The 18,896-nt window shown below is 38.5% G+C and overlaps 5 protein-coding genes across 9 annotated transcripts; 2 read left to right on the plus strand and 3 right to left on the minus strand.

Moving 5' to 3' along the window:
* The first annotated feature begins 3 nt into the window (after window positions 1-3).
* On the plus strand, window positions 4-6,332 carry LOC6557302 (vesicle-associated membrane protein 2). Of its 3 annotated transcripts, XR_004365648.2 has the most exons (7): window positions 545-1,192; window positions 1,695-1,724; window positions 2,019-2,169; window positions 2,287-2,445; window positions 2,504-2,555; window positions 3,838-3,951; window positions 5,488-5,549. XR_004365648.2 is itself a non-coding variant. In XM_043215572.1 (6 exons), coding segments are annotated over exons 2-6 (546 nt in total). In that variant the 5' UTR covers window positions 4-18; window positions 545-1,190; the 3' UTR covers window positions 5,670-6,332. The 3 variants fall into 3 exon arrangements, 2 of the variants coding, with proteins under 2 accessions (XP_043071507.1, XP_032598820.1); XM_043215572.1 differs by lacking the exons at window positions 1,695-1,724; window positions 3,838-3,951 and adding an exon at window positions 4-18 and having other exon boundaries at window positions 5,488-6,332; XM_032742929.1 differs by lacking the exon at window positions 3,838-3,951 and having other exon boundaries at window positions 544-1,192; window positions 5,488-6,332.
* Window positions 6,333-7,934: 1,602 nt separating this feature from the next.
* LOC6558559 (striatin-interacting protein 1 homolog) lies at window positions 7,935-14,513 on the plus strand. The gene is made up of 4 exons (XM_001983506.2): window positions 7,935-8,051; window positions 10,956-11,857; window positions 11,913-13,748; window positions 14,290-14,513. The coding sequence occupies exons 1-3, from the start codon at window positions 7,950-7,952 to the stop codon at window positions 13,744-13,746; spliced, it is 2,838 nt and encodes a 945-aa protein (XP_001983542.2). The 5' UTR covers window positions 7,935-7,949; the 3' UTR covers window positions 13,747-13,748; window positions 14,290-14,513.
* On the minus strand, window positions 8,077-10,353 carry LOC6557932 (probable phospholipid hydroperoxide glutathione peroxidase). Of its 3 annotated transcripts, none has more exons than XM_001983507.3 (4): window positions 10,240-10,353; window positions 9,072-9,322; window positions 8,537-8,857; window positions 8,077-8,471 (listed from the first exon to the last, which is right to left on the minus strand). In XM_001983507.3, exons 2-4 carry the CDS (start codon window positions 9,294-9,296, stop codon window positions 8,280-8,282), a joined length of 738 nt encoding a protein of 245 aa, XP_001983543.1. In that variant the 5' UTR covers window positions 9,297-9,322; window positions 10,240-10,353; the 3' UTR covers window positions 8,077-8,279. The 3 variants fall into 3 exon arrangements, with proteins under 3 accessions (XP_001983543.1, XP_032598787.1, XP_032598788.1); XM_032742896.2 differs by lacking the exons at window positions 9,072-9,322; window positions 10,240-10,353 and adding exons at window positions 9,856-9,940; window positions 9,995-10,016; XM_032742897.2 differs by lacking the exon at window positions 9,072-9,322 and having other exon boundaries at window positions 10,240-10,277.
* A 248-nt stretch (window positions 14,514-14,761) lies between the features above and the next one.
* Window positions 14,762-17,086, minus strand: LOC6558344 (SWI/SNF chromatin-remodeling complex subunit SNF5). The gene has a single exon (XM_043215574.1). The coding sequence runs from the start codon at window positions 16,934-16,936 to the stop codon at window positions 15,911-15,913; it is 1,026 nt and encodes a 341-aa protein (XP_043071509.1). The 5' UTR covers window positions 16,937-17,086; the 3' UTR covers window positions 14,762-15,910.
* LOC116804933 (dolichol-phosphate mannose synthase subunit 2) lies at window positions 17,009-18,687 on the minus strand. The gene is made up of 3 exons (XM_032742898.2): window positions 18,025-18,687; window positions 17,141-17,285; window positions 17,009-17,075 (listed from the first exon to the last, which is right to left on the minus strand). The coding sequence occupies exons 1-2, from the start codon at window positions 18,131-18,133 to the stop codon at window positions 17,143-17,145; spliced, it is 252 nt and encodes an 83-aa protein (XP_032598789.1). The 5' UTR covers window positions 18,134-18,687; the 3' UTR covers window positions 17,009-17,075; window positions 17,141-17,142.
* Window positions 18,688-18,896: the final 209 nt, after the last annotated feature.

Raw genomic sequence — 18,896 nt, forward strand, 5'->3', positions numbered from 1 at the left:
AGTTGGCTAAAAAACGTCGTAAGTGAAAATTTTCATTGTGCTGCGTAAATTCTAATTCATTTATTATTCAAAAAAATATATATATTATTTCAATTTGAAATAAGTGCTGCGATGCCTTAAGTGCACAGATTACAGCTCTGAAATAGTTGCAGCAATTATTAAAAAGAATGCTTTGGAAATTTGCCGAAAACCTACAAATGGTGTTGTGTAAAAATTTCATTGATTTTTCTGCCTTGCAAAAGCAAATTTAATTTGCTAATTTCAAAACGCATTTACAAAGTATGAATTAAAATAAAGCTTTAAAAGTGCTTTAAGGTGCGCCTGGGTGTATGCAAAAATATTATGTTGCTTAATATTTGTATATACATGTATATATGTATATAAGTATGAGGAACTGTAGAGGCCTCCAGTCAAGTTTTGTGTGTGTGGGCGTGCTTCATTCATTTGAAGCCGCCATTCGATCTAGAATAAACATAACGCATAAGCATTCGCATACATACTAAAAATAGTTACAACTATTTATATACTCTACCCCACAAAACAGTTGCGAACGAACGCAAAAGGCAAAGAAGATTCCTTCACTGAAGCGCTGCTGCTGCTGCAAAAGGCAAGTCGTCGTGGCATTTGGTATCCGCACATATACACACACACATACACATAGAGTCTCTCTCTCAGACACACACACACACTCTCGTATCTGCCTGCCTACCAGTGCCCCCGTCACAGCTGAGGAGGTGCCGTGTGTTTGTCTGTGTAAGCGTGCGTTGAGAGGTAATTGAGAGCGCCAAATTCATTGACGATAAGCTTACAAGCAAAAGAGAGAGAGAAAAGGAGAGCGCCTGAGAGAGCAGTGCTTTACGGTCGGTCAGCGAGATAGAGAGGAGAGCGCTTAGCCATCGATAACAAAAACAACGAATAGCAAAAGGTTGCTCTGCACCCAGCAAGCACGCCCCACTCGCGCCCCCATCCACAACCCACGCTCTGAAGTGAAAGACGTTTTGCAAGTGCATATATAGAAAAAAGTCAACGGGATACTGGACACTGACACGGACACGGGCAACAAAGTCGCCGCCGTCATCGCACTTACACTTCGACGTACAAATTGGTTAATACAACAACAACAACATCAGCAATAGCATCAGCGGTTGTAATAACAAAAGGAACAGCAACAAAACCAAACAGAAAAAACAATGTAAGTAATGGAAATTATTGATTTCTCTTTCCTTTCCACGCGCAAACAAAAGAAATGTTATTTGTGTACACACACAAACACACACACAATAAGAGGGAATATATATATATACATACAAAAACAATAGTTGACCAAATTATGCATTATGACTGTCAATATGACGATAGCGTTTTATCGTTCTTTGTGTTGCCATAATTTGTTGTTGTTGGCAAGGCAAATAGACGCAGCCAAATGTCCGTACAGATGTCCGTATACGTCGCATCACATGGCAATTTCCCGCAACCGTACCGCAAAATCGATAAAGACAAGTTCTCGTGCCCTCATCATGACTCAGTCATGCAAATGAAATGGTTATTTTTTCCATTTAATTGTTAGCTGTGCGTTTAACAGTGCACGTTAACCCAAATAAGTATGCTATTCATTTCATTCTTTAAGTATTTACAATTATATTTATTTCATTATTATTTTGTTACTATTATCTCTATGTACGCCGCCTAATAAGCATGGGCAAGAAAGACAAGAACAAGGAACCGTAAGTGCCCAGCTCCTCCAATTGGTCTAAGAGTAGAGCCCGGCTAGAAATCGAGCACTTTGTGTAGCAAACACACTCGCACGCACACACATTCATACATATAGATATGTATCTTTTGCAATGTTGAAACCACATCTCATGAGCGTAACCAGATACAAACCCTTCGAACATCCCAGTTACTTAATTTGAGAGCTCCATGGGGAGTTGATTAGCAATTTTAGCTATATATATTTTTTGAATGATTATTATTGATGACTAATGGGGATATATGTATCTTTCTCTGTGGCTCCGCAGGGCGGATGCTGCACCAGTTGGCGATGCACCCCCAGCCGATGGTCCACCGGCGGGCGAGGGTGCTGATGGGGAGATTGTTGGGGGACCACGCAATCCCCAGCAAATTGCGGCACAAAAGCGCTTGCAACAGACGCAGGCTCAAGTCGATGAGGTAAGCACAACTAATAATATAAGAAAAAAACACTGGGCATGCTCTGACTCAATTTTTCCCTATCTCTTCCCTCTCTCTCTCCCTCTATATCTTTTTATATTTCTCTCTGTTGTAAAGGTCGTGGACATAATGCGCACGAACGTGGAGAAGGTGCTGGAACGGGATGCCAAACTGTCGGAGCTGGATGATCGTGCCGATGCCTTGCAACAGGGCGCCTCGCAGTTCGAGCAACAGGCGGGCAAACTAAAACGAAAATTCTGGTTGCAGAACTTGAAGGTCGGCCAAACAACATTTCTAATTCGAACATTCTAACATAATTTTCTATCACTTACAGATGATGATCATCATGGGCGTTATTGGACTGGTCATCGTTGGCATTATTGCAAGTAAGTTCTTCGTGCGGAAATTCCTATTTCGTTTCCAATACACGACCAGAGACACAATCAACCAATCTAACACAAACAGATACATACATTCAACTCAACTCTATCCAATAGAATCCAAAAAAAGTATATATTTCATTTTTACTTTCGTTTGATTTTGAATAGTTCAACTGAAAACTTCTTTTTAGCCTAAATTGCGTTAATTTTTGACTACACACAAAAACTAAATTTATTTGTATTTTTTTATTCCGTCACCGTTTTTTTCTCTAGGTAACTTTATGTAGATTGCTAAAAAAAAAAATAAAAAAAAAATATATATATAGCTATAAGAAACTACTACTACTTAGTAACTTAGTTACAACAAATGCAATGCTAACAAAAATCAACCCAACAATCAGTCATTTGATGATCGTTCGCTTGCTGTACTGAATTTGAAATTGACGCCAAAACGAAAATTCTCCCCCAAAATTGTTGTCATTCGCAAATAACGAACGATCCATCGAGCAAACTAGCATCAAAATGTACTTAGCATATCATGCGATTCAACAAAAAAAAAAGAGTATTACCTATCTCAAAAAAAAAACTTCAACATCATCTGGTTCCATACGATACCATACAGCACCAGGTTCGGTAATTTGATTTAAGGTCATGTATTACTATTGTTTTTGTTTTTGTTTACGTTTTTATAATTTGTAATAATTATCGTATCATTGTATATGTGTGTTTATATGTGTTTGGGTTGATATATTTTTGAAAAGCAGCTTACCCTGAATCAACCCCTGTCCGCTAATCAAGTAATTCGAGTGTGGTTAATCATTCACTAGTGAAAATTAAACGATTTATTCATTTGTACCCGTAATTTGTAGGAACTATTTTGGTTCATATTGTATTGGGATACTATATATATACATACATATATAGTTATAGCTTAACCCGTAAATCCGTTAATCCGTAATCTTTGTGGTTTGTCTAGAGTTTCGTTTAAAGTTTAAAGTTTATATTTGATTTCGTTTCGATAGACAATTTTTGTAACATACTCGAACTTACTACCTAAAAACGTAGCTGAAACATAATTCAAACTCAGGTCCAACAGCAAAACGCATAAAGTACTGCAATTTTTCTATAAGTTTTTAATATGATTTTCAAATCTTTTCATCGTTACAATTTGTTTCTCTACACAACACCGAGAATTTTCTAACACTTAATCCACGCCCAAATTCTACAACCACATCCACGCCCACATTTACTGTTACACTCACCAAACTTTTTCTCCACCAATTTACAGAGAAAGACGAAGAAGAATAATTTGTGCAAGCTTTTAGCTTTATATTTAATCTGTTTAACAATCTAAGAATCAATTATCAAAATGAAAATCACGTAAATTTTATAATTTTTTGAGGTAAAAACAAGCAAAATATTTCAAAATGCAAATATTATTGCTAGGTGCACAAATCATTTAATAGCTACTTTTGATTTTGTTAAGTATTGTCCGATCACAGACACGCACACACACACTCAAACACATACTAAATAATTATGATAATTTGGTACTACTTTAATGGCTTGTACTGTATCGAAAAAACAAAACAAAACAAAAAATGTTGCATATTCACAAATTTTTCGTAGAACCTTTCATGTCGGATGATGCTGCTGCTTCTCCACCTCCTGCTTTGCAGCAGGTTCATGCATCCGCACCAGTAACAGCACCAGCATCAGCATCAGCACCACCACACCACACACTCAAATCCGAACCACCAACGACACTCGAGAAAACTCCATTGGCTGAGAAATTGACCGATGAACCACCGAGTCCGACGGATGACGTGGCGACAGGACAATAAAAAACGCTCACAAAACCAATCAACAACAACAACCAGAACAACAACAATAACAACAATAAAAGAACCACCCAACAGCACAACAACAATAACAACAACAATAACAACAGCAAATTGAACCAGAATCAAAACCATTTTACACATTCAAAAATATAATAACCATTAACGAACACTGTAAGCAACACCAACAGCAAAAATTAACATGACCACTTATCGATATGTTATCGATTATCATTTTATCTGCATGTGTGTTGAGTGCAAGTTATCGTGCGCAAATTTCATTATCGTTTACAAATATGTGTTTATTATTGGTGTTGTTGTTTAAATATATACATGCGAGGGCGTACATGATCTGGGGGAGGCGGAGTAACCCAAACTTCCTAATACTTAATAACCCTAATATCTTACGCATGCCGAAGATTAGAGACCCTTGCATCTGAATAAATTTAAATATCATATTTTTCGAGATACAATATTTCTAAACTCAAAAGCTGTGTGAATCTAGATGGCAAATTATAATTAATATTCAAATGGATTTTTGTACATAGAATTTTTACGAAAAGTTAAATATTCCGATCCGGCAGGTATAGCTTTCAAACTATTATCCCCACACTTTCTCCCCCTTTGTGAAATGTTGCGTACGCCCTTGTATACATATACCACTAAGCAGACTGTCTGCTTAGTGCATATACATATATTTTCCATATCTGGACAATTTACCTCAGTTTTAATGCACCAAACAGTTGAAGAGGGCACCGAATTCAGACTAATGCGTGAGCCGGTTTGGGAAAAACATGAAAATTTCTACGCTTAGAATCAGCTTGTATAATTAATTGTAAATAAATTAGAGTTGTATTGGACGCAGCTCTATACAAAATTCTTATAAAATATTCCAAAGTCCATTGAAGTGTATTATACATTAATATACATATATATATATATATTTGGCGTATACGTATTATCGTGTATTATTATCGTATCAGTGTAATTTGTCAAAGAAATCCCAAAAAAAAGAAACTCATTCATCTGCTGGTTGACTTACTCTTGCTCTTCTCTATCTCTCTCTTTGTTGACACACAACCACACCATACTCACAGATAAACTAGGCCTCATAGGGGGCGAGCAGCCGCCGCAGTATCCGCCGTATCAGCAGCAGTATATGCCACCACCACCGCCGCCACAACAGCAGCCACCCGCCGGAGGACAATCGGCGCTAGTCGATGATGGAGCCGGGGCTGGAACTGGAGTCGTGGCCAATTCGGATCATGGCGGGGCATAAGTAATTCTAGACGCCACACGACCGTTTCTCGATTACAAATAATAACAAAGTATAAAAAAAAAATAAAAACAATACAAACTCAGTTGAACTAGAAAAAATCTCGAGAATTGCAACCAAAATAATAATTTCTACGTAAAGCTTGTACTAAAAACGATGTCATTCAAAATTGAGAGAATGCGCAAAACAAAAGAAAGGAAAACATTTTAAGTAAATTATGACTCATAACATTAATAATAAATATAATACAAAACTAAAAAAAGACGCTCCGGGCAAATTAAAGTTGTTGCTAATTTGTTTATGGTTACATTATTTCATGCATATACTTATATATAAAAATTACTATATATATATATATATATATATGAATAAAACAAAAACTATATATATATATATATATATATATAAATTGTACTTAATACCCCTCTGTGCTGGCAACAAGGAGCGCCAGCGCTGGGCAAGGTTCAGGTTGCTTCCCAAAATGTTCGCATTCGCAGCTCTTTGAACTCAGTTTCTTCAGATTATAAAATAAAACCAAAAGCATGACTTTCGGAACAAAATGCTTAAGCAAAGTTTGCTGTAGACAAAATATAAGCTTTTGTTCCCGCATAAAAGGATACCCCCCAAAAAACAAAAACCAAACATATTTGAAATGTATAATCCAAAAAAAAAGAGTATAGATAAAGATAACGAGAAAAACTGAAAAGCAGAACAACAATCTACTTATTTAGAAATAAATTTAAATAAATGTATACATACAAGTTTAATGTGCAACATATTTAAAATGCAATAAGTAGTAGTCAAATGAAATAAAACAAAAACCACATTTAGCAAAAATATACAATAAATAATAATTTGCAATTTTCAGTTGAAGAAAATTCAGCAGTTTTGAGAAAGCCAGAAAGAAAAACTAACAGCAAATTTAAACCAAAACAGTTCAACGATTTAAATTAAGCGCTTGTCACACAATTTGTTAATTATGTCTATATATTTAATTTGACAAACAAACAGCTAAAGAAATTATATATGTATATTTCAATGTTATAAATAAAATGATATTTGGCTATTAATTTACAAGCAAAAACCAAAAAAAAAAGAAAAAAAAACGAGGGAATTAATTAGAGCATACATAAATGCATATACTAAACTATTTAACTATATATATAGGGATGATTACTTCATATGCCATACACTAATAAAAATTAAAGAGCATTCACAAAGTCGTATTGACAAGCATTTCGGCAAGTAAGTAAGCCATAATAAGCACCTACTTACTGAATGTAATTGTCTTGTTAAACAACAAAATAAATGCATACATATATATTAACATAAAATCAAGCACCTGCCCCAAAAAGGACACCAAATTAAAATAAATTGAACATTACAACAAAATAGAAAGAAGAACATAAAGAAAAGAGAGAAAACAAAAACACACTCAAAACAAATGTGCAGGTATTTTTAGCAATATTCGTAGCGTGTATAAATATGTCGCCAATTGCTTAATAATTGATAGAGTTTTGTTCAACAATGAATACATAAATGCACACACAAAAACCACAACACACACACACACACACACCTCATATGCATATAAACATTAACAAACAAACGTATGACTAAAAACTTAACTAATAACTAATATTCTAACTAGCGACAGTTAGTGTTTTTTTTGTGTTTTATTGTGCAGTAAATAGAAAAGCGTTACGTTTATATATTTTCTTTTTCATTTTAAACCCTAAAACGGAATACGATATATATATATATTATGTATGTAACAGAAATAAAATCAATAACAATTGTGTGTGTATATGTTTAAAAAGAAATAAAAACAAATTTACGAGTTGAACTAAATGAAAAAGCACTCAGTAGGCGTTAGTAGACAAAATGAAGAGAATGGTTAAATAACGGTTTTAAAACGGGCGCGTAAACCAAGCAAAAGATGAAAACTAATTGCGAAAACAAAGTCGATATATAAATTATATATATATCTATATATATATATACGTATAAATATATATGAACCTTATATAAACAATAATAAATACTAATTAATTTAATGATTAATTGCACCCAAAAAATACATAATTATTTAAATAAATAAACAAAAACCAACAAAATTCCAGGAATCTATTCTATCCATATAACAATTGTCATATTATCAAATTACAAATATCAAAATTCCAGCTGCTTTTTAAACGTGCATATACATAAAATATAATCCATTGGCTCACCGATACGATATATAGGTATATATACTTTTATATGACGAATCCCGAATATGACATGGTCTGGATACCCCACAATTTGCTGCGGAATGCCGGCCTTCTTATGAACGTGAATATCGTGGCCAAACTCCATCGTTTGGCACGACTGGCCATCATGGATGTAAGTTAACAATAAGTCCATAATATAATTCATTAAATTGCGTTTATTAAAAAGCGTGTTAGGGAATATAAACCATATTTCAAATACAATTTTAAAAAACATGCACTACATGTGCCCAGAGCTAAACAAATAAGCTGTATGCCAAAAAAAAAGTCAACAATTATGGTGCGACCGACATAAGCTTTAAAAATGAGCTAAATAATGCTTATATACTAAACATGTCGAAATCTACAATAATTTTTCAATATCTTTGGCAATGTCCATGGGATCGGTGGTGGGTGCATAACGATTGATTGGGATGCCCTCCTTGTTCACCAGAAACTTGGTGAAATTCCACTTGATGCCGCTGCCCAATGTGCCGGTCTGTTTGGCCTTCAGGTATTTGTAGATAGGAGCAGCATTATCGCCATTCACATCAACCTGTGGAGACACAATTGATTAGTTATTAGTTGTAAATGACTATAGGAGATTAACAATTGTGATACCTTAGCAAAGACCTCACCAATGTCCGCCTTAGAGTCGCGCAGATGGCAAACCATTGCCTCACCATCAGCCTCTGGCATTTGAGAGCCAAATTGATTGCATGGGAAATTTAAAATAGTTAATCCACGTTCACCATACTTCTCCTTCAGATCGGTCAATTTCTGATAGTTATTCTTGGTTAAGCCACACTTGGAGGCGATGTTCACGACCAAGACGACTTGACCCTTATACTTCTCCAGAGAGACATCGTTGCCATGAGTGTCCTTGACGTTAAACTCGTAAATGGACGCAGCGTTCTTGTAATCCCCGTTAGACATGTCGAGCTGAAAAATACGATTAACAAATTGATTAGTTAAAAGCAAACAGCTAAAGGGAGAGATCGGCAAGCAGGCACAGAAACAGAATTTAGATAAGAACAAAGGCCAAAAGGATTAGAAGCAAGAGCGCACTGGTGTTAGTGATTAGCTAGAGTGTTAGTCGAATAACGACAATATCAACAACTACTATCAAACAAAAACACAAATAACAACTACTCACGGCAGCTGCTGTTGAGTATTGTTGTTTCTTCGTTGCTGTTTCCGCTGCACTGCAATTAACACTGCTGGCAACGCCGACAAATGGCAAAAGCACAACGCAATAGCGAGGACTCAACTGGCTCAACTGATTCCCAGCAATTGCTCCAAAGTTACGCGTTGTTAGTGTTGAGAGCCTGACGCACCTGATTGCTTGTTGACCAATGCTTTGAATAAGCCTGATATTCATATTTAATAGCAATTTGCGACCAACCCCTGAAATCAATACGGCTCTAATATAGTTTATTAGTCGCTTAAATTCCAAGATAAGTTAAAAAAAACAAATTGCCCTGTCACTCAAATCACAAGTAAATAATTCATGAAGGTCAAAGTCACATCATGATGACTCGGCACTCAGTACAGTAATCACCCGAACGCGAATACTATCAGAAATATGATAATTGTTTAAAATGTAGTTTTTTCGGAATCAAATTACAATAGTGACTGGAATAAAAAATTGTGTCCAATTTAGTATTCATAGCTGGAAATCGAATTTCTCTATAAATCAAGCAAACATTTTTAAACATTTTCGAAAGTAGATTATTATTATCGAAGGACCACTGTATATGATAATGTATTCAGGCAAGAACATATGTACGCGTGATATAACGTCAATTGGATTTACTGTTGCCCCTCCCTGCCCATGTGGCACATTAACTAAGCATGCAAACAAATTCAAACTCTTTAAAGTTATAGTAGATGGAAATTGTTGTCGTAGTGCGTGACAAAGAGTTTATGTGTGTAATTACTTGCATTGTTAAGTAGATGTAAGTGCCCAAGGCTGTAGCCAGAGCACCCATCATAAAGGACACCAAAGAACGACCAGCCATTTTCCTTTGGAATATAAAATGCAAATGCCAATTCACAAGAACAATTTCACAATTTTACTTTCGATACACATAGTATATATGTGTATGTCGAGAGAAACAGAGAGAATCTCTGTTTGGAGATGGTGGCAACTGTGGTCGCCACAAATTCTGCAATCTCATGCTGATATGCAAAGGCGGGCAGCAGGCAGCAGCTTATGCCAATTAACAGTTCTATGCACTTCATTCACTGATTTCTGATGCCCACTGCACTTTAGATATGTGCTGTGATTTATGAAAGAATTTGATAAAAATGCTGCAGCTTACTTATTTCGTAATATTTATGTGTGAAAGCTCAAGGAAAAACTGATGCCGGCACTGCTCGGAAACAAATAAATAGTGGCGGTGCCAGTGGGCACAATTCGATAGCAATTTATGTCATATCTAACATTCTCTTCAATGTTGTGGGCGCTGTTAGTGTTAGCTGCTTTTTGTAATTTATTATGAAACCGAAACCAGCTTATGCAATGAGTTGATAACTGCTCTTAATAATGAGCTAAAATTAGGAGAATTACCTACTTGGAATATGGTTTAAAATAAATACAGCTTTAAATACGGTATAATATCTGTTAACCGGAATCATAACAGAGCCCATTACAGAACAGCTGTTCTTAACATTAACTATCGGATAGAACTGCATTTGCGATACTTGGGCCAAAGCGAAAACGCTTTGGTCACACTTGTAAATTTTTCTTTTGTGCTGGATATTTGTGATAGGCTTAATAATTATGTTTGCAAAATTAATAGTGAAATGCAGTGTTTAGCACATAAATAGTATTATGCGCTACATTGGCACAGTGTAGTGACGAGAAGGCATGCTCCTTGCAGCCGTACTGCCTGCACAAGGATACACATTTCCAAACATATATATCTACACACATACATACGTACCACACACACACATAGAAACTGACACACACATAGAGAGTTATAGGAACAGCCTCTAAATGATGCTTTCATCCATAAACAACTCGTTCGAGCAGGATACTCACGACGTGGACGCCAACTGCGATGGCCCCGATCTGGATTTCATCTATGCCGATGTGGATAGCTATCAGAATGAAATCGCCGAACTCTACAGTTACACAGAGTTCAGTGAATTCCAAATGAATGTGAAAGCGTTCGAAGATCAAATGGAACTGTACGATTTGCCACCGAATTGGCAGAAACAGGATGCCGCCTCGCAGCGGAGCATTGTGATGAAACTGGTCGATCAATTGGAGGTGTCGGATCGATCGTTTCGCATGCAGGCGGCACGCTGCATCCTTTATCTGGCGCAAGGATGCTGGGCCGAGGTGCAATCGGATGAGGAACAGCATCAGAATACCAGGGACAATGTCATCGTCCTCTATCAGCTGGGCGTGTTCTCCTCGTTCATTGATTTGCTCAACATGGAGATCGAAACTGCCTGCTCCCCCGACATTGTGGCGGTGAAGATCACCAATGTCACCCTCGTCGATTCCACAGATATACGAGTCATCCTTTCCGTATTGTACATCATCACAGAGACGATTCGCGATGAGCGTGAGAAGGCCAGCGAGGATTACACACAACTCGCCGAATCCTTTGTCCAGGAGATAAATAGTCCACTCCCCGATGGCGAATTGCTTGCCGTCAAGCTGCTGGGGATGATTACGCGCTTCTGTAGCGGCGCTGCTCCGCAATTTCCGATGAAAAAGGTTGTGCTGCTGCTGTGGAAGGTGTCGCTGCTGGGCTTAGGTGGCATGGATGTCCTCAAGAATCTCAAGAACGAGTACAGAGTCAAGGTCGGGCTGGATCCGATCACCGAGGACACGCTGGAGGTCACCAAATGCATGCGCGCCAGCTCACCGCCCGCAACGGCAACGGATATATTGGAGAATCAGTATCCCAAGCGGAATTTCAAGTGAGTTTCTAATTTTTAATTTAAACTTTAATGAAACTCTTTGATTTGCACACAGACGGTCGCTGATGAAGCAACGTTTCCTCGACGAACCAGAGCAGATCGACATGGAGATGTCGGGCAATGAGGGTGGCCCCAATTCAAACAATGGCAACTCCTCGACGGGCGGCAACAATACAGGCAATGGCGAGGATGAGCTCTCCCAGTACTATCGGCCCTTTGATGATCCCTCTGCTTCCACGTCGGGCAACAATAGCAACAACATTAGCGGTGGTAATGGCGGCGGCGGCACACAAACAGCGAATCCCAACAATCAACCAAGTCTTACACAACAGACGCCGGCAATGCCGGCCATGCAGATAACGGCGCGTCTGCCATGGACGCCCAAGGTGCGCCAGAAGGACATTGATCAGTTCTTGGATATATCGCGAAATAAATTCATCGGATACTCTCTGATTGGGGATCACGAAAGTCTGGCGGGTTTGCCGCAACCGATTCACGAGGGTTTCAAGACGCTTCAGCGTCACATGTATGTCAGTTTAGCGGACATGCAGATCAAGAAGGAGGAGGATATTGCACGGAATCCAATCTCAACGCACGAGGACGAGATCAAGCTGACGCCCGCCGAGATCCTCTATCAGGCCATACTGCCTAACTTGCCGCAGTATATGATTGCGCTGCTGAAAGTCTTGCTCGCCGCCTCGCCTACATCCAAATCGAAGACGGAGAGCATCAACATCATGGCTGATGTGCTGCCCAAGAAGATGCCGTTGACGGCTACGCAATCGACGAAACTAACTGTGGACATGGGTCGCCACAAGGAGATCATTGTGAAGGCCGTCTCGGCAATTATTCTGCTCTATCTGAAGCATTTCAAGATCAATCATGTGTATCAGTTTGAGTTCATGTCACAGCATCTGGTCTTTGCCAATTGTATACCGTTGGTGCTCAAGTTCTTCAATCAAACGATTACGGAATATGTGAACACAAAGAATTCGATACCACTGCTGGATTTCCCATCGTGTGTGATTGGCGAGCAACCGGATTTGAGTGGCGATAGTTTCGTTTATGGCGGCGAAATGTCCGACAAACCCTATTCCTGGCGCAATGTCTTCTCCTGCATCAATCTGCTGCGTATCTTAAACAAGCTCATCAAGTGGAAGCATTCACGTGTCATGATGCTGGTCGTCTTCAAATCGGCGCCGATATTAAAGAAGACCCTTAAGGTGCGCCATGCCATGATGCAGCTGTATGTGCTGAAGCTGTTGAAGATGCAGACCAAGTATTTGGGGCGTCAGTGGCGCAAATCGAATATGAAGACTCTGAGTGCCATCTATTCGAAGGTGCGGCATCGCCTCAACGATGACTGGGCCTTTGGCAATGATCTCGAGTCGAGACCGTGGGACTTCCAGGCGGAGGAGTGCACACTGCGCGCCTGCGTCGATCGTTTCAATCTGCGTCGCTATCCGGAGGCGACGCAAAAGTGTGGCGCCGGTGGCGGTGGTGGTGCTGGTGGTGGCGGTGGTGGCAACAATGGCACTGCTGCTCAGAACGCCGAGAATGCCCAGCAATCGAATATGCACGCGGGCAACGGCAGCGGCGATCGGGATTCCAATGGTTATGGCAACAATGGAAGCAGTGTCGGCGGTGGTGGTGGTGGTGGCACCATCAACAGTGGTCAACAGCACCAGCAGCAGCAGCAGTTGCACGATTATGGCGTCGAAGGTGGCTTCCCCAGCGATGAGATACTCACCCATTCAGACTTTGCCTTCTTCGGGCATTCGGGCTGGTGGGATCGCAAGGTGGAGCTGACGGATTACTTTAAGGCCAACTATGCCGTTTGGCTCGAGGAGGAGGTGTACAACAGTCAAACCGACTGGGATGCGCTCTAAAGGTGAGTTCCTGCCAAAGAAACACCAAGCTCTCATTTTAGGCAGACTTCAAATCTATGAATCATAAGGAGAAACCAGCTCTGTGGCCATAAAACTGTTGCGGCTCTAAAACTAAGACTACATCAGTGACTCTCAAACGGTGACTTTTAAGATGACTTGAGGAAACGAGACTATTAAGCTATAGCGTATATAGACGCACTCTAAAGTTGAGGATCTGCCAAGAAAACCAAGCTTACCAACTCGACAATAATCTTTTCCGCGAAACACAAGAGCTTCAATTTTGGGTGACTAAAATCTGTGATTCTAAAACTGAGACCAGCTCTATTGCTTTAAAACTGTGAATCGAGATGAGACTCTAAAACTAAGACTCCGAAACTGTGACTTCAAAACTCTTCAACAGATTTGGTAACCAATACTATAAAGTTGTACGGCATATAGACTCTAGATATTTGTAGGGGGCGTGGTAAAAACTATGTTCCAAATCTTTACATAAAAATTAAAAATATCCTTAAGTAACTTTCGTTCTCCTTTCTTATTTTGTAGCTGTTGTTACTGGATCGGAAGCATTAACTCGGCAGCATATTTAAGCATAAAGTTATTAACATAATCTTAAGCATATAAAGTTGACAATTGATATAATCGCAACCATCATGTAACCAATGCCGCAAGTCAGCCGCAATTGCAACAAGGCCCCGGCACCAAACTTAACTCATTCGAAAAAAAATACGATTGGCAATAAATTTTTGTGCATGCAGCAAATAAGACAAGACAGACGCCTAATCAATCTATCAATAATATCAAATGTTGAGCCAAAAACCCGCCCGTTCGACAAGTAGTACTGTATATTTAATAATCGTACATACTTTCTTAATTATATTTAATGTATTTATTTCTTTTCCGTTTCTTGTCTTCTGAGGCACACACTCAAACCCCCTACGCCTGCTCCAATTCTCTTCAATGTCGACCCAAGAGAATAAATGCAATAAAATTCATAAATTTAGCAATGCAAAAATGATTTCGTTCTTTTCTCCAGGGGTGAATATACATATATGTATATATTTTTTATTCGTGGCTTATCTGTATGTGTGTGTGTGTGTATCTGTGTGTTTTGTTTCGCACAAGAAAAAAAATTAGTGTTAGTTTCAGAGGTCCAAAGTCTTAGATCTATAATTTTTAAAACAGTTAATATATATATATATATAGTACACTATTTACAGATGGCTAAGCTTTAAATTGGCCATAAAATGAGTACACTCCTTGAACCCAGAGGTTAAACTAATTCTAGAGAGTGTATAAGTTACATACATACATATAATATATATATAATATTGAATTTCATTCATGTGATTTTTGCAGTTAATACGCAGTTTTGTTTTTTGCTATTACACATTATTAGTAGTTAATTAGCACAGCTATATGAATTCCTGAACCATTTTCAAAACATTTTACACAATCAGTTACCAGACTATAAATACTATATATATATAGTCGTTACAGAGAGAATGTGTGTCCTTATATTAAACTACTGGCTTAAACAATTCTACCAATAAAACTAGCTAATGGCAAATAAATTTGCCTATAGATGGTCGCTTGAATATTAGAACTTGCAGAAATGGTTATTTTAAGAAAATTAGAAGCAATTTTTAATGCATTAAATCGTAGATTATTTTTTAAAGAAAGTAGAATTTGAATATAATATTTGAAACCAAATAAAAGTGGTCTACAGAAATATTTTCATTTATAATAATTTGTAATGACTAATTTTTCATTTTTACCTAAGATTAAATGTTCTTCTAGAACTATTGAAAATACAATATTAAAAGTATAATAATTGTAGCAATAATTATTCATTTTTGTTGCAATCGAAATCTTCGTGTGAAAACACTAGGAAAATTCATTTAATTTACAATAATTTATATAAAATGTTCACAATTAAATGAATTAATTAAATTCTTCATACTTTTTCAAGAAATAGATCTAGATAATATCTCTATAAAACTCTGCGTTCTAATATGTCGAGCGACTACTGTATTACAATGGTAAAACTATGTTTGAATGTACATCGAATTGCAATTACACAAATAATTCGCAATGTTTACATAATTATCTATATATGCATGTTGTATATATATAAATGGATTTATGGCAACACCAACTGCCCTGCCTACTGTTCCATGGGGCAGGCTGTGGGCAAATGATTGTTATTGCTGGCCACCGTGCCCATGTAGAGCATGCAGTCGAAACGCTTCTGTTGCGGCGGACAAGCGACGACTGGCGGCGGCAATGTGGCTGGTGGTGGTGGATCGCAACGCTCCTCGAAATAGTGAACGATCCGCTGCAGCACAAACTTGAAGATCTTCTCCTTGGCTATCTCGCCATTGAGTACGGTGATATCTTTGCACTCGCGATACTCGGCAAAGTTCTTCTCGTAGTACGGCCAGACGCACAGCTCAAAATACCCAGTAACATCGGGCGGATCATAGGTGCGCTTAATTCGACGCTCATAGCACTTCTCGTAGGGCAAATGGAAATGATATTTCAGATTGCACAGCGCCAACACCTCGGGCTGATTGAATATCATAAAGCCCTCAATGAGGAGCACATTGATCTTCTTGTCACGTAGCTGGGCGGCAATCTGTGCATTGATATTGAGACGCATAATGTGATCCGCATGTTGTTGCTGTTGTTGTTGCGGATGATGTTGCCTGTGTTGCTGATGATGATGTTGCTGATGTTGCTGTCGCTGATATTGATAAGCAGCTGGCAAGTGTTGTTTGCCATAATAATTGGTATTATATTGCTGATGTTGCTGTTGTTGCTGCTGTTGCAACTGTTGCTGCTGCTGCTGTTGTTGTTGGTATTGCAGGGCATAGTGCTCGAAATTAGCATAGTTGTGCTCCGTCTGACCATTGATGATGTGCGCTATATCCGCCAGCATTTGCTTGGTGTTCAGCGATGTAATTAGCTCAAAATTGATGGCATTCAGCTTCTCGACACGCTTATGCCGTCTGTCGTCGACGGGCAGAAAGTAATCATCCTGTGAAATGAGCTGAACATCGCCAATCGTATACGGCGTATTCCAGAGCGGTGCATTGCGCAATCCCTTGAAATAATCACGGAGTCCATGTGCCAGTGTCGTCTTCCCACCGCAGGTGACACCCGAAATGCCAATGACCAGCCACTGTGGCATCTTGTTGCCGACTGGAGCAGCCTGTTGATTTGCAACAGCAGCCGTCTGTTTTACGCTTGCCAATCCGTGTATAATCTATCCAGTGCCGTGACCTATTCTGACGTGGCTCATCCGTGTGTGCGCGTGTGTGTGTCTCTGTCTGTGTGAGTGTATTTGTTGTTTATTTTTAAATACACGCTTTTTATTACAATCAGCAATCAGCACCTTCAATTTGTTGGCTTCGCGTGGGTAATGTTCCAAATGTGATAGAAGGAGAATACGGCAATGCCGCCCAGGCAGATGACCCCAAATACTGTGGGCACAATGAATGCGTACTTCAGCGGCGGAAATAACGAAAGTATGGGATTACCTAAGAGACAGGAGAGAGAGAAGGAGAGGCAGACGGGAGGATTAGTTAACATGTAAAACAACGACCTTGACATTGACTGCTCTCAATTGCATGCACATATATATTTGAAGCAGGTAAACGAAAAACACAAAAACACTGCTAGACTAGCAAATACCCTATATAACACTCAAAATACATTTTCCGATTTTTTATTAAACTCAAAGATAATCCTAATTTTCAAAAACTTACAATTGCGAGCAATTGCAGTTATACGTATAACTCTATTACTTATATGTGTTATACAGATTGCTGTTATACACGGATTACTGTAAAACGTAAACATTTGTAAGACTTATTAATGAGCTAAAAGCGCCATTAAAGTTTGGAAAGTGGGAAGCTTTCTTTTTGCCAGCTTATTGGCAAAACAAAAAACTGAAAACATTTGTGGCAACCCCTGCGGTCAAACTGAATTCCTCAAATTACCATTTCGAAAACATACCTTCATCATCATCATACACACACACACACAAACGCATATGTATAACAATAAATTATATATATATTTGTCGCACGAAGCGAATTTAATCTGCGGCACTTTAATTACCGCACAAAAGCCGCGAGAAATTGAGAATGAGAAGCAGTCAAATGCTGATACACCACGGATTATTTAATAAAAGCAAAACATAATATTAACACACACACACACACACATAGGCACATACACACACGCACATACGTTGAGTTTTGTTTTGATACTCACCTTCATCGAGTATCATAAACGGGAGAATCGCTACCCAAAAAAAGTAGTAAAAAAAGACGGCAATTGCGCTCAACAAAATGATTTTTCCGAGCTGTGCATTTGAAGCCATAAATAAGTAATATATATTCAGATGACACGCGACCAGCGAGAATGTCAATTGCGCATGGGTTTATGTACAATGCATGTACATACGTATGATTACTAATATTATAAACAATTCGCAGCAACAACAACAGCTGACAAAGGCACGGACCCAATGTGTTAACAATTATTGCTAGTTTGAGTCGCCGCCATAAACAAACAGGTGGTGACTGACCCAATGTCAATTGTTTGTGGTTTTCGGCTTACAAATGTACACTGTATATATGTATTTTTATATATACGCATATATAAATGTATATATGTATATGCAAGTGTTTGTTCTTAATGTCGTCGTCGGCAATGTGTGCGTGCGTATTCGTTGGGTAGTTTTTTGGCCAACAACGCTGTTGTTGTTCAATTTCTATTGTTTTTCACTGCGCACTTTTTTAATTCTTACGTAAATTGCGTGTAAGTGCAGTTTGCTTGTTGGTTTTTGGCGGACTTTATTCTTGTATTAGTGATTGTTTACGTTGCTTTAATTGAATTTAAACGGCTAATTGTCATAAACTCAAGCGCAATCTGCGTCCGGCGGTTTCGCGTATTAGTTATAAACAAAATGCCAGGGCTGCAAAATCATTCTATACTGAAAGTATCGATTACCCGACATTGAGCTATCGGTCAAATTTCACTTGAATTGTGAGCCCTGTAAATAATACTCGGTATCGTTTAAGTGATGCGCGCAACCACTGCGATAAAATAATTTGTAGCAGCAAACACTAATTTTATATATG

The sequence above is a fragment of the Drosophila grimshawi genome, unplaced genomic scaffold, assembly GCF_018153295.1.
Source record: "Drosophila grimshawi isolate 15287-2541.00 unplaced genomic scaffold, ASM1815329v1 contig_44, whole genome shotgun sequence".
In the NCBI taxonomy this organism is placed as follows: Eukaryota; Metazoa; Arthropoda; class Insecta; order Diptera; family Drosophilidae; genus Drosophila; species Drosophila grimshawi.

Coding starts and splice junctions, on each gene's coding strand:
- LOC6557302 (XM_032742929.1), top strand. CDS start 1,696: ATGGGCAAGAAAGACAAGAACAAGGAACC. Junction 2,446..2,503: donor TCTGGTTGCAGAACTTGAAG/GTCGGCCAAACA, acceptor TATCACTTACAG/ATGATGATCATCATGGGCGT. Junction 2,556..5,487: donor CATCGTTGGCATTATTGCAA/GTAAGTTCTTCG, acceptor CCATACTCACAG/ATAAACTAGGCCTCATAGGG.
- LOC6558559 (XM_001983506.2), top strand. CDS start 7,950: ATGGTCTGGATACCCCACAATTTGCTGCGGAATGCCGGCCTTCTTATG. Junction 8,052..10,955: donor CACGACTGGCCATCATGGAT/GTAAGTTAACAA, acceptor TCGTTCGAGCAG/GATACTCACGACGTGGACGC. Junction 11,858..11,912: donor TATCCCAAGCGGAATTTCAA/GTGAGTTTCTAA, acceptor ATTTGCACACAG/ACGGTCGCTGATGAAGCAAC.
- LOC6557932 (XM_001983507.3), bottom strand. CDS start 9,296: ATGAATATCAGGCTTATTCAAAGCATTGGTCAACAAGCAATCAGGTGC. Junction 8,858..9,071: donor AATACTCAACAGCAGCTGCC/GTGAGTAGTTGT, acceptor CGTATTTTTCAG/CTCGACATGTCTAACGGGGA. Junction 8,472..8,536: donor TTGGTGAGGTCTTTGCTAAG/GTATCACAATTG, acceptor GTGTCTCCACAG/GTTGATGTGAATGGCGATAA.
- LOC6558344 (XM_043215574.1), bottom strand. CDS start 16,936: ATGCCACAGTGGCTGGTCATTGGCATTTCGGGTGTCACCTGCGGTGGG.
- LOC116804933 (XM_032742898.2), bottom strand. CDS start 18,133: ATGGCTTCAAATGCACAGCTCGGAAAAATCATTTTGTTGAGCGCAATT. Junction 17,286..18,024: donor GTTTATGATACTCGATGAAG/GTGAGTATCAAA, acceptor CCTGTCTCTTAG/GTAATCCCATACTTTCGTTA.